This window comes from Petromyzon marinus, chromosome 1, assembly GCF_048934315.1.
Source record: "Petromyzon marinus isolate PM22_M1 ecotype Great Lakes invasive population chromosome 1, UKy_Petmar_22M1.pri1.0, whole genome shotgun sequence".
Taxonomy (NCBI): domain Eukaryota; kingdom Metazoa; phylum Chordata; class Hyperoartia; order Petromyzontiformes; family Petromyzontidae; genus Petromyzon; species Petromyzon marinus.
Window position 1 is genome coordinate 3,761,855 of NC_133667.1, and position 14,299 is coordinate 3,776,153.

A 14,299-nucleotide genomic window follows, 5' to 3' on the forward strand; every position below is an offset into this window, starting at 1 on the left:
ATAACGTGACGAAAGAGAAAGGGTACGGAAGAAATAGCAAAGTAAGCCCATGTAAAAATACAGTGGATTTGCTAAGTGAATTGTAGCATTTAATGACGTGTTATGGACAGTTAAAATAAGTAATAATAATAATAATCAGGGATTGTGGAATTGGATTTTTTTTCTTTTAAATAAACATGACTCCCTTTTAAGGCCCAATTCTTACATTCCTTTCTTTTCCAGTATCCTCACTCCGATGTATACGTACACATCCCTGCTGTTGTTATACACAACCCCCGTGCACTCTCTCTCTTCCCATGTAACATGCTTTGCCGCTTTTGGCTGGGTCGCCATTGAAAAAGGGGGCATCTTAGCTCAATGGGTTTCACTCAAGAAATGAAACTGAGCGATACAAAACATGAGGCTAGGCAATGAAGTTAATACTTGGCCAATGGATGAACTATCACGTGTTTACAAATACCATTGTGTTTCAGTAAATAAAGAGGCTTTAAATGATTACGTATACCTTTTATTTGTGTATTTTGTAAAAATAAAAAAGCCAAGTGAATGGCACATGACCCTGAAATCGTGCGGGATTGCTATCTCTCTCTAGATTTTGCCACTAGATGGCAGATGTGTCACTCGCACAACTGCAAAGAGCACACAGCTGCTGTTATCCTTTGTAGGAAGAAGCGGGATAGAGTGTCACCTTTGAATCAAGGCAATGTTTTCAAATGGGTGGGATGTCTGAAAATCAGGACGTCTTTGTGATGATTAGAGTCGATGCTCCAGCCAAAAGTCACTTATGATGAAAGATTGATTTTCGAATGCCAGGTCAGTAGGATTTAAGCACGCGTCAGCAATTATACAGATAAGTGTAGGAACAATCAATGTAAAAATACATGATGCGTTGAGTTTCTGAAAAAATGGACCCATTGAATGCCAGGAATGTTAATCGAAGATTACAAAGCAAACGGCATCTGCGTTTGTCATGTCATATCAAGTAGAAAAGTGAGGATATATAGAGCATCTAAATGTGAATATATCAAGGTGCTGTATGTATAAAGAGTAGGAAACTATACAGCAGAGAGAGGCCTTATTGGTAACATGTACAGTAAAACCTTGGATTGCGAGCATAATTCGTGTTTGTAACCCAAAGCACTCGTATATCAAAGCACTCGTATATCAGTTGTGATCACGTGACGCTCGGCAGACAAAGCGTATACGTACTCTTTGGTTCTATTGGGTAAAGTCACGTAGGTAAAAAATAAAATAACAAAAATCACGACGTTTCGGCCACAACACAAGCGGCCTTCATCAGGTGAAGGGACGAGACTGTCTGGAGGACAGCGCTTCACCTGATGAAGGCCGCTTGTGTTGTGGCCAAAACGTCGTGATTTTTGTTATTTTATTTTTTACCTACGTGACTTTACCCAATGGAACCAAAGAGTATGGATCCTTGCAGTCACGAAAGCTTTAAATCTAGAACGTATACGTACTTCTCGTATTGCAAGACCTCGCTCGTTTATCAAATTAATATTTATTTAAAATTTTTGCTCGTCTTGCAAAACACTGGCAGACCAAGTTACTCGCAATCCAAGGTTTTACTGTAGTTAAAATGCCTCAATGTTAAGAGGCATCCGTAGGCGGGAGAGCGTTTAGACTAAAAGAGTTTCTCAGAGGAGACTGCTGGAGCGAGGCTGTTCAGAGACTGGAAGTTACAATCTCCCACTCTGCGCAGGGTTTGACTGAGTGTTTTATTTTTTATAGGCTTTGGTTTCTTGAGCAAGTCAGAGTAGACTGAGACGAGACGTGAAAGGCAGCCAAGGGTTAGACCAAGTAGGAGCCAGTGGAAGAATGCGAGGATTGCGGTGAAGTTATTTAATTTCTGGATGCATTTTTGGATCATCTGCGATTTGAAGTTGAAGGATTTGGGGAGACCATGAAAGCAAGAGTGGCAGCAGTCGACGAATATGTGATGAAGACATGGTTAAGGGTCTCAGCAGCAATATGATGCGGGATAACTTGTGCAGATGGAAGTCTTGCAAGTTACATGTGGGAGAACTATGAGAGTTTGGTATCAAAAGTAACTCCAAGGTTTTGGCAACTTCTTGCAAAGCTTGATCTTGGAGTCTTTACTGGCAGACTTATTGTCAATGATGGAAACATCAGTGTTTAAAAATACTGAGAATGAATCAAGTTTCAAGCAACCCAAGATTGGAATGCATCAAGGTTGGATGCGAGATACAGACAGTGAGGTTAATGGATAAGTAAGATAAGAATGGAGTCCTTGTCATGGAAATGGTGGTCATCGTTACAGGCGTAGATGAAATTGCCAAGTGGTGACAGATGGATAAAATCTACATGCTAAAAATATGCAACCTTGTGGTAAACCATAGTACAGCTATTTTTGAGTGGGATATGTTGAAAGTTTGAAAATATAATATGAGTGGGGATGATAGGACAGAGCAGAATAATGAGAGAAGTGTTCTGGAGGTGCGTGTATAGGTTTTAAGGTGCTTGAGGAGGATGGCATGGACTTTGTGTCAAAATAAACAACGAGATCTATCCATGATCTGAAGAGAGGTGATTGACCACATGCACAAAATCAGTCTACACAGAGACCTTGGCAGATACCAGATTGTATTGGGTCATGGGATGCTTGAAAAGGTGAGTGAATATTACACTTTTCAGGAATTTTCCACAGATAGGAAGGTTTGAGATTGGGTGGACAGTTTCATGGATATGTGGGTTAAGTGTGGGTTTCTTTCAGGAAGGAAGTGAGAGCAACAGTCTTGCGGGGGAAGAGGAATGGTACCAGTAGTGAGAGAGTTATAATAATAGGGGTTTTCCCCTTTTCTCTGGCAACAAAACTGAAACCTTCTTACAAGGATTCATGTCTGCATTAACCACGATACCGGCAGTCAAAATGCAAACAAAAAACATACTATGATAATATATGCATTGTCCTTGAAACTGATTGGTCCACACCAGAGACAGCTTTCTTACGGGCCACGTCTCAATTGGTGCTCGACCAGATGACGCCAAAAGGCGTACAGCTCAAAGACAATGCACTATCAAAGTAATGAGGGCTCGGGGTGAGCATCTACATCATTTGATGTAGTCTTTGAGCTGTACTCCTTTTGGAGTTATCTGGTCTAGCACCAATTGAGACTTGGCTCGAAAGAAAGCTGTCTCTGGTGTGGACCAATCAGTTTCAAGGACAATGCCCATATATTATCAGTGTGTTTTTTGTTTGCATTTTGACTGCAAGTATTGTGGTTAATGCACACGTGATTCCTCGTAGAAAGGTTTCAGTTTTGTTGCCAGAAAAAAGGGGAAAAACCCTATTATTATATTTTGGTACTGGCAAAGGAGGTCTAATGATTGCCACGTTTCTTAAACTTGCCATAAAATTGCAGATTTATTCGATGATAAATGTAACTGTGCCTTACACCTTCAGTGTAAACAAATATGAATGAATAGCTTATTTTTCCTATATTGGGTTGAGCTGTCTGTCAGCTTGACACCACTATTTGATGGTCCGGTTTATGGGGCCTGTTTACTCGCTCGGGGAGTGGCCAGATAATCTTGTAATGCAGCCAGGCACAGTGTTGGACCTGCTCATGGAAGATAGAGTGGTCTACGGTGTGAATAGCAGTTGAAAGGTCGAAGAGAACTAAAAGTGAGAGTGAACTGATGTCTGAGGAGAGATGACGTTTATCTCTCAGAGGACAGCAGTTCGGTACATTAACTTTCAGGAAAACCTGATTATACAAGGCTGTAGAGATAATAGCGATATGGGTGCCTGGAGAGGATGATATGATGATGACGATGATTTCTAGGACTTTTCTGAGAAAAGAGAGATTTGAGATCGGATGTAACTTTGAAGGGATGTTGGGATTGAAGAATTACAGTAAAACCTTGGATTGCGAGTAACTTGGTCTGCGAGTGTTTTGCAAGACGAGCAAAAATGGTAAAGAAATTTTAACTTGATAAACGAGCGAGGTCTTGCAATACGAGTAGTACAGTATACGCTTTGTCAGCCAAGCGTCACGTGATCACGACTGAGCCAATGGTTCTTCTCTCTCGCTGTGGGATTGTGGGTAATCATCTCCCATACTCGGTCTCAGTCGGCGTGCCTCACTCGTATAGTCAACATCCGTGCAAGCTTATACTGTTTACTATAGTACTAGTGTTGTGACTACGTGTATACTGTTTACTATAGTACTATAGTGTTGTGACCACGTGTATACTGTTTACTACAGTACTATAGTGTTGTGACCACGTGTATGCTCTTTACTATAGTAGTATAGTGTTGTGACCACGTGTATACTGTTTACTACAGTACTATAGTGTTGTGACCACGTGTATACTGTTTACTATAGTACTATAGTGTTGTGACCACGTGTATACTGTTTACTACAGTACTATAGTGTTGTGACCACGTGTATACTGTTTACTACAGTACTATAGTATTGTGACCACGTGTATACTGTTTACTACAGTACTATAGTGTTGTGACCACGTGTATACTGTTTACTACAGTATTATAGTGTTGTGACCACGTGTATACTGTTTACTACAGTACTATAGTGTTGTGACCACTGTATACTGTTTACTACAGTACTATAGTGTTGTGACCACGTGTATACTGTTTACTACAGTACTATAGTGTTGTGACCACGTGTATACTGTTTACTACGGTACTATAGTGTTGTGACCACGTGTATACTGTTTACTACAGTACTATAGTGTTGTGACCACGTGTGTACTGTTTACTACAGTACTATAGTGTTGTGATCACGTATGTACTGTTTACTACAGTACTATGGTGTTGTGACCACGTGTATACTGTTTACTACGGTACTATAGTGTTGTGACCACGTGTATACTGTTTACTACAGCACTATAGTGTTGTGACCACGTGTATACTGTTTACTACAGTACTATAGTGTTGTGACCACGTGTATACTGTTTACTACAGTACTATAGTGTTGTGACCACGTGTATACTGTTTACTATAGTACTATAGTGTTGTGACCACGTGTATACTGTTTACTATATTACTATAGTGTTGTGACCACCTGTATACTGTTTACTATAGTACTATAGTGTTGTGACCACGTGTATACTGTTTACTACAGTATAGTGTTGTGACCATGTGTATACTGTTTACTATAGTACTATAGTGTTGTGACCACGTGTATACTGTTTACTATAGTACTATAGTGTTGTGACCACCTGTATACTGTTTACTATAGTACTATAGTGTTGTGACCACGTGTATACTGTTTACTACAGTATAGTGTTGTGACCACGTGTATACTGTTTACTATAGTACTATAGTGTTGTGACCACGTGTATACTGTTTACTATAGTACTATAGTGTTGTGACCACCTGTATACTGTTTACTATAGTACTATAGTGTTGTGACCACGTGTATACTGTTTACTACAGTATAGTGTTGTGACCACGTGTATACTGTTTACTATAGTACTATAGTGTTGTGACCACCTGTATACTGTTTACTATAGTACTATAGTGTTGTGACCACGTGTATACTGTTTACTACAGTACTATAGTGTTGTGACCACCTGTATACTGTTTACTATAGTACTATAGTGTTGTGACCACGTGTATACTGTTTACTACAGTACTATAGTGTTGTCACCACGTGTATACTGTTTACTATAGTACTATAGTGTTGTGACCACGTGTATACTGTTTACTATAGTACTATAGTATTATGATCACGTGATACTGTTTACTACAGTACTATAGTGTTGTGACCACGTGTATACTGTTTACTACAGTATTGTGTTGTGACCACGTGTATACTGTTTACTACAGTATTGTGTTGTGACCACGTGTATACTGTTTACTATAGTACTATAGTGTTGTGACCACGTGTATACTGTTTACTATAGTACTATAGTGTTGTGACCACGTGTATACTGTTTACTACAGTACTATAGTGTTGTGACCACGTGTATACTGGTTACTACAGTACTATAGTGTTGTGACCACGTGTATACTGTTTACTACAGTACTATAGTGGTGTGACCACGTGTATACTGTTTACTACAGTATTATAGTGTTGTGACCACGTGTATACTGTTTACTACAGTACTATAGTGGTGTGACCACGTGTATACTGTTTACTACAGTACTATAGTGTTGTGACCACGTGTATACTGTTTACTAAAGTACTATAGTGTTGTGACCACGTGTGTACTGTTTACCACAGTACTATAGTGTTGTGAACACGTGTATACTGTTTACTACAGTACTATAGTGTTGTGACCATGTGTATACTGTTTACTACAGTACTATAGTGTTGTGACCACGTGTGTACTGTTTACTACAGTACTATAGTGTTGTGACCACGTGTATACTGGTTACTACAGTACTATAGTGTTGTGACCACGTGTATACTGTTTACTACAGTACTATAGTGGTGTGACCACGTGTATACTGTTTACTACAGTATTATAGTGTTGTGACCACGTGTATACTGTTTACTACAGTACTATAGTGGTGTGACCACGTGTATACTGTTTACTACAGTACTATAGTGTTGTGACCACGTGTATACTGTTTACTAAAGTACTATAGTGTTGTGACCACGTGTGTACTGTTTACCACAGTACTATAGTGTTGTGAACACGTGTATACTGTTTACTACAGTACTATAGTGTTGTGACCATGTGTATACTGTTTACTACAGTACTATAGTGTTGTGACCACGTGTGTACTGTTTACTACAGTACTATAGTGTTGTGATCACGTATGTACTGTTTACTACAGTACTATGGTGGTGTGACCACGTGTATACTGTTTACTACGGTACTATAGTGGTGTGACCACGTGTATACTGTTTACTATAGTACTATAGTGTTGTGACCACGTGTATACTGGTTACTACAGTACTATAGTGTTGTGACCACGTGTATACTGTTTACTACAGTACTATAGTGGTGTGACCACGTGCATACTGTTTACTACAGTACTATAGTGTTGTGACCACGTGTGTACTGTTTACTACAGTACTATAGTGTTGTGACCACGTGTATACTGTTTACTACAGTATAGTGTTGTGACCACGTGTATACTGTTTACTATAGTACTATAGTGTTGTGACCACGTGTGTACTGTTTACTACAGTATAGTGTTGTGACCACGTGTGTGTGCGTAAAGCATTTTTTATTTTGTGTCCAAGTGTAGTGACTGTTCTTTAGTAACTGTACACAATCACAATAACCCTCCTCCTCCTCTCCTCTCTCTCTCGTCTCCCTCACACCAGCCATTATTAAATTAAATTAATAAATTTGATTACTTTATATTAAATTTAAATAATAAAAATAAAAAAAGGTATTTTGTATTAAACATTTTTACATGAACATTTTTGGGTTGTGGAACGAATAATCTGAGTTTCCATTCTTTCCTATGGGGAAATCCGCTTTGATATACGAGAGTGCTTTGGATTACAAACACGTTTCCGGAACGAATTATGCTCGCAATCCAAGGTTTCACTGTATTCAAGTTAGGAGTAACAGCAGCATTCTTGAAAGCTAAAAGAACTGCACCTGATGAGATGAAGGCAATGACCAAGCCAGAAATGTATTGGGGCCAGGATGGGTAGACAGTTCCGAGCCCATCTATACCGCTTCAGCCAATCCCTTCGCTGGTATGCACCATGCCCATTTAGCTCTCTATATCCAGCCATACAAGTCAGCTTTATCATCTATTTTGAACAGCATGATTGAATAGAAGAACGTGTGAAGGAGGATAAAACTTTTGATTTAAAGCTTTCGTGACGGCAGGGATTCATATTATTGGTTCTTTCGGTAAAGTCACCACGTGGAAGGGAAACAAAATAATAAAAATATAAAACAATTAAATTCTCACGACGTTTCGACTGCAACACAAGCAATTAATTAAATTTAGACACACCTGATGATGATTGCTTGTGTTGCAGTCGAAACGTCGTGAGAATTTTGCTGTTTTATATTTGTATTATTTTATTGTTTCCCTTCTACGTGACTTTACCGAAAGAACCAAGAATATGGGGATAAAACTGACAAACTATAGACCCATTAGCCTCGGTGCACATATACAGTCCATTCACAGATATCAATGATAACAGAATACCTCAACATTTGGAGGCCAATTAATCACATCAGCAAGAAGGGTTTGGGAAAGGTTTCTCTACCATCAATCACACACATGCTATTAATTAAATTTAGACTGAAAACTTTCGTGACTGCAGGAATTAATATTCTTGGTTCTTTCGGTAAAGTCACGTTGTAGATAGAAAATAAACCAAAAAATCAAAATTAAAAGCAAAAAAAACACCCACGACGTTTCGATGGCAACACAAGCGGCCTTCATCAGGTGGAGGGGAAAAAAGGATGAAGACCCCGCTTGCGTTGCGATCGAAACGTCGTGAGTTTTTTTGCTTTTAATTTTCAATTTTTTTGTCTTCTATCTACTACGTGACTTTACCGAAAGTACCAAGAATATACTATTAGTTATATTGTGGAAAATGTAGATTTGTCTTCAGTGCTGCTATTTACATCCTCCTCTGTTCTCTGCCCTCCTCTTCATTTCCACAAAGGCCCCCTCTGCCTTTGGCTCCTCCAACATCCTGATCCTTAGCCTTCCTCATGTCCTTTTCCCTTCCCATTTTCCCTTCTTTAACGTCCTCATGCATCAAACCGAGGGGGTGGGTGGCCAGCACCGCACCTGGCTGCCTCTATCTCCCCCCAGTGCTGATGTTTACACACTGCACCAGGTAAATAATTTAAGGCCGAGTCAACCTAGGTGAGACCCAGGGCCAGTTTGTAGAATTTGAATCATTTGGCGAGACCCCGGGGTCCCGCAAAAATCAGGTCAATAATAATAATTATTATTTTTCAGTCCGCCCACTACGTGATCCCGACAGCAACGCGCTGCCCGCCCAGACTCGCGCCAACAACAAGCGCCAGCAGCAGCAGGCGGCGATCGACACGATGGGCGCCACCCCCACCGGCCAAACGCGAGCCCCGGGGGGCGTCCGACGCGGTCGCGCGCGGCGACATCGCCCTCCGGTCAGCCGTCGATCCTCAGCTTCTTTGCCAAGGTGAGCCCCACCGCCACCCCCAGGCAGTGAATTTAACGTGTTTGTGTAATTTTTCAACTTTTTTACGAAACTTAGTGCCCCGAGTAGCTCTCGACGAGGCCAATCGGTTGACCGCTAGTTTTGTTGTTGTCGGTAAGGCGACAAGACTCGTGTCGCTACGCGGCTTTTCCCACCCCGGGGCAGTGATGGGACCCCGGGGTCCCGCCAATTGCTTCAATTATCACTGATGTTAGGCTAGGCACAAAGGCTTGTGAAATTCATTAGACTGCCTAAATAGCTGAAACTAATCATGACTATCGTAGTGGTTAATTTAAATAAAAAAAAAACACTAATAAGCAGTCAATGTCTTCTTCCCATATCCGTCTCCACGTAAAAAAAAAACATCACAACCCACATCAGCTGCACAGTCTTCTGTTTAAGAGTTTGTCTGAAATCAGCTATCTAATGTGCTCAATGTTTCACATTGGCCATGATTCAACATCAAGTTCAACACAAGAACAGGAATTCAGCAGAGGAAGAGATCACGGACTGGTCTGATGCGACTTGCACTTTAACAGAGAGTGGGAAAAGTTCACCATGGGCAAAACCAATATGGTCAACATCAATATTTATATATGCGGTATACATCAAAAAGGTAATTTATTTCACGACTCTTGCGATAACAAAAAATGTACCCTCTTTGTAAGTTGCGTGTCCATCATGAAATTGTGAACATGTTTCTCAGCCTTGGTCAGCTCCAGCTTGCGGGCCACCACAGCCACCACCAGAGCGGTGCATCCTGCACCCTGAAAGCAAAGAGTGAACATGTAGTATAAGCACACAAAACTGGAGAGAACAGCACATTCATGCACACGGCAGGATAATCCCTTTGCGTATTTACGAGATATACGAAGGAGGGAGGGAGGGAAAACTGGTTCACCTAAGTCTGGAAGGCCAACCTGTGCACCTTATTATGACTCTCATCAGAAAATCTGAGATGATGAATATTTCCCCCAATTACGTCTATAACTCTATTTTATCCAATACTAGCTGTACTACCCGGCTTCGCCCGGGACTTGGATCCACCACGCCCGGCCGCCTTTATCTCCCCAGTGGCGATGTTCACACACCACAGCAGTTACTCGTTTGAGGCTGAGTCGACCTAGGGGAGGTCGACTCAGCCCAGGACCGGTTAAAATAATCGTCACCAGTGGTGGTGGTGGTGGCCGTGAGCCGGAATCGAACTCGGGTCGCCGGGTTCGTAGTGCGGCGCGCTAACCGCTACACTACAATGCGTTACGCTTCCACATGCGCGGGTCACGTGACAAATGTGACGTCACAGCTCACTTGCCGTGCAACAAAATATATACATTATTGATCTCCCCCCCCCCCCTAAAAAAAAATTTAAAGTGTATTTTGATACTTTTTGCATGGTGTACAGTCTGGAAAGTACCCACATGGCAAATTTCAAGTTTGTTGCATGTCGGGAAGTACGCTAAACATTTTTAACAGACACACATATTCACACCTTTGCCTGTTATATATATGGAGATCATCCTCAGAAAACGTCTTCCACTGTTGCTGCAAACTGCCATGGTGAAGGAAGTTTGTTTTTTGACGAGTGCTGATTTGTACACTGATCACTTCACGTAATCTCAAGGTAATAGTTCATTTTGGGAAAGTGTTTTGACAATTATATACTGTATGTTCATAATAAAGGTTTTTTGGGTTAGATCGCGTTTATTTATAAATGTGTCGCAACCCTCCACCACCCGACACGGCCAATCAGCAAAAAAAGTGTCACGTTGACAAAAGACAAATAATTCACTACTTCAGCCCACCGGTGTGTTGAAGAGTTAATCCACATTTACAGTTTGAGTACGACGTTTCGCTGGTAAATACTTCCAGCATCATCGGGCAATTCGCCAGAATGGTAAAGCCCTCGCTTGCTCCCGGTTTTATATAGAGCAGCAGGGTGACGTCATCACTTAACTCATCAGGTGCAGTGATTAGAGGCGGAGGGGGGGGGGTAATGTAATTATATAATCGATTAGTAATCAGTCATTGGTTATGATTAGTAATGAGTTGTAGATTAGTAATTCTTTAAATCAAAATGTAATGTGTATTATTTAATAATACGCTTCCAGGCCGCACTAAGCCGGTAGCTGTCAGAACGATTAAAGTTATTCTTGTTCCTCTCAATTTCAATGGATTCTCTAATTAGTCTTTGCCAGTAATAATTAGTTTTACACACCACTGCAACATTGTCAAAATCAATTGAGTGTCCTTGTTGACAAGCATGTTCTGCCACTGCCGACAGTTGTGTTTGAGATAATTTAATATTTCTCTGATGTTCTTTTAGTCTTACGCTGATGTTACGTCCCGTCTGCCCAATGTAGCAGCTGCCACATGAACAATTAATCCGATATACACCTTCTGTTGATAGTTTAGGTAATGCGTCTTTAGTGCAAGATACTAGTTTTTGAATTTTGTGTACTGTACCAAATCTTACTGTAATGTTTTGCTTTTGCAAAACGCGGGCTAATTTGTCAGTTACTCCTGAGATATATGGAATTTTTATTGTTTTAACAATCTGGTCGCTTTCAGTAGTATTGCTTTGCGATCGTGATTTGGCATTCAGTGCTCTGTTAATTTGAGCATTATTGTAGCCATTCTGTCGCAGTGCGTCTTTAACGTGTTTAATCTCTCTCACTAGACTCTCACCATCTGACACCGTTTTCGCCCGTGTTAAATATACTGTATGTGTTCATACAAATGTCCCAATATTAGAGGATGTGACTTACAGGCTACTGCTCAGGTGTGTTTGTTTAGAGAACTCCACTCCCCGCACTGCAAACACCTGCAATTATCACGTGTTTTAATCCTCATATTTACAATCTAATTAACCAAATAAAAATCTGTGTTGTTACACAGAAGGAAATGGGAAAACTCCATACTTCTACAAGAATGGTAACCATTTCTATTATAGAGGAACAGTTGGTGGGAATCATTGAGAAGTTGGGTACCTTATCTCTCTTGAAATCAAACACAGCTGCAAGATTTGAGAGAAAAGTTGCCTCGCTATCAGAGTTGCCCAGCTCATTGCTTTTATGGCTTTATTTTGGTGATTTCGAGAAGTTTTTTGGTTTGGCCATGTTTGTTTGTTATAGTTCGGAGTTAGACTGATGGCTTTAATCAAAGTTGTCTTGTGGTTGCTGTTGTTGTTTGACTTGCATCCCACTGGGATTTTTGCACACAGCGTTGGTGGACACGATGCTTTTTTCTGGAAGACTTTGCTGTTTTTTCCTGGATTTTACTGTTTGCGCGTAGTCACTTTAAGATGTTTTCTTGTTATTTTTTTTGTTTTTTGTTTGTTGCGGTTGCACCCGATTCAAGAGCCGAATGGCTCACAGGGCTACACCAAATAAATGTCACTGAAAACTGAAATTGAAACACTCACGCTCTCAAAATGCTATACTGCAACAACAAGCCACGTTGATGATAAAGCAGGGCCAAATGTATGAGAACACATTACCCAACAGCCCAACGAGGTATATTCTTGGTTCTTTCGGTAAAGTCACCACGTAGAAGGGAAAACAATAAAATAATAAAAATATAAAACAATAAAATTCTCACGACGTTTCGACTGCAACACAAGCAATCATCATCAGGTGTGAAAACCACAGCAAGAAAATTTGAATAAAAAAAAATCTTGCTGTGGTTTTCACACCTGATGATGATTGTTTGTGTTGCAGTCGAAACGTCGTGAGAATTATATTGTTTTATTATTTTATTGTTTTCCCTTCTACGTGACTTTACCCAAAGAACCAGGAATATGAATCCCTGCAGTCACGAAAGCTTTAAATCAAAAAGCCCAACGAGGATAAAATTCGGCCAAATTTGGAATACCGTTGTTATTTCTGCGCTGGAGCACCCAGTCCCTGCCTCACTGCACTTGATTGGATTAAACGCAGTCAGAGTGATTGATGAACCAGCAGCATTCTCTAATTTACTCCAATCACTTTCTCACAAGCGGCCAGTCGCCCCCCCCCCCTCCTTATCGCTCTTATATCACTACTACTATAGTCGGTGCTCCTGTGAACATCATTCATTCATTCCTGTGCATGTGTGTATTCCAGGACCTGGTCTATCAGACTCACACTTTTGTCTTAGCCTGTACTGTATATACAACCACCATACTGGAGGTCACCACACTTCTCTGTCTGCTTCTCCCCTCGCCCTGCTTGACTTTGGAATTCCCTCCCAACATTCTCTTTCCCCCGATCTAATAACCTCGCCGAAATTCAAGAAACTTGTTTAACTCTCGTCCATTACAACTTTTGACAGTGCCGTTTGTTGCTGGCCACTTAACGTGCTCAGCAACTGTGTAAAAAAAAAAAACTCCACCGAGTAGTGCCATTTCCATTTAAATGAAATGTCAACAAATCTAATGTGTCAACAAATCTAATGTTTTCTCAACATTATTATTAACTCAATAACGTGGCCAACATTTCTATATACAATTATATATCGATACGTACAGAGAGTCCCCGACGTACGATGGTCCGCCTTACGATATTTCGATCTTACGATAGCGATGCGACAAAATTGTAAGATATTTTAAATTTCGCGCGGCAGGCAAACGCAGCAGCGTACGAGGTACGATCCTGTACGTTGTGTTTTTTTTAGCAGTTCATATACTGTAGGTAAGGCTAAGAATTAACCTTTTTTACTTTACATTTTACTGTGCAATACAGTACTGTAATTAATAAATACATACAGTATATGGTTTATACAGTACGGTACTGTAAATTGATCTGTTTTGCTAAATTATCACCATTCTTTAAGACTCCTGGGTAGGCTAGGCCATCTTCGACTTACGATATTTTATACTTACGATGGGGTCGTCGTAACACATCTCCATCGTAAGTCGAGGACTGCCTGCATTTGTGCTCTGAAGTGATAACTGAGCTGGTGGACTTAACTGGACAACCATTACACACCTTTTATCACCTCCTTAACTCTGATTGGCATCTTTATATTATTTATTAGATCATCATTGAGTATCCTTTACCGTTCTCTTGACACGGTATGTGATGCTGTCTCCTGACTGTACTGTGTGTATACAGTGAGGGAAAAAAGTATTTGATCCCCTTGCTGATTTTGCACGTTTGCCCACTGACAAAGAAATGATCAGTCTATAATTTTAATGGTAG

The 14,299-nt window shown here is 40.5% G+C and overlaps 1 protein-coding gene across 3 annotated transcripts in view; it reads right to left on the reverse strand.

Moving 5' to 3' along the window:
• Positions 1-14,299, reverse strand: part of LOC116940030 (small conductance calcium-activated potassium channel protein 2-like) — a 191,632-nt gene that overhangs the window by 136,335 nt on the left and 40,998 nt on the right. For all 3 annotated transcript variants that reach the window (XR_012929985.1, XM_076053219.1, XM_032949308.2), the window contains one exon: positions 9,779-9,889. Coding sequence is in view for 2 of the 3 variants with exons in the window: in XM_076053219.1 (XP_075909334.1) it covers positions 9,779-9,889 (111 nt within the window). In the remaining variant the exon portion in view is untranslated. The remainder of the gene's footprint in view (positions 1-9,778; positions 9,890-14,299) is intronic.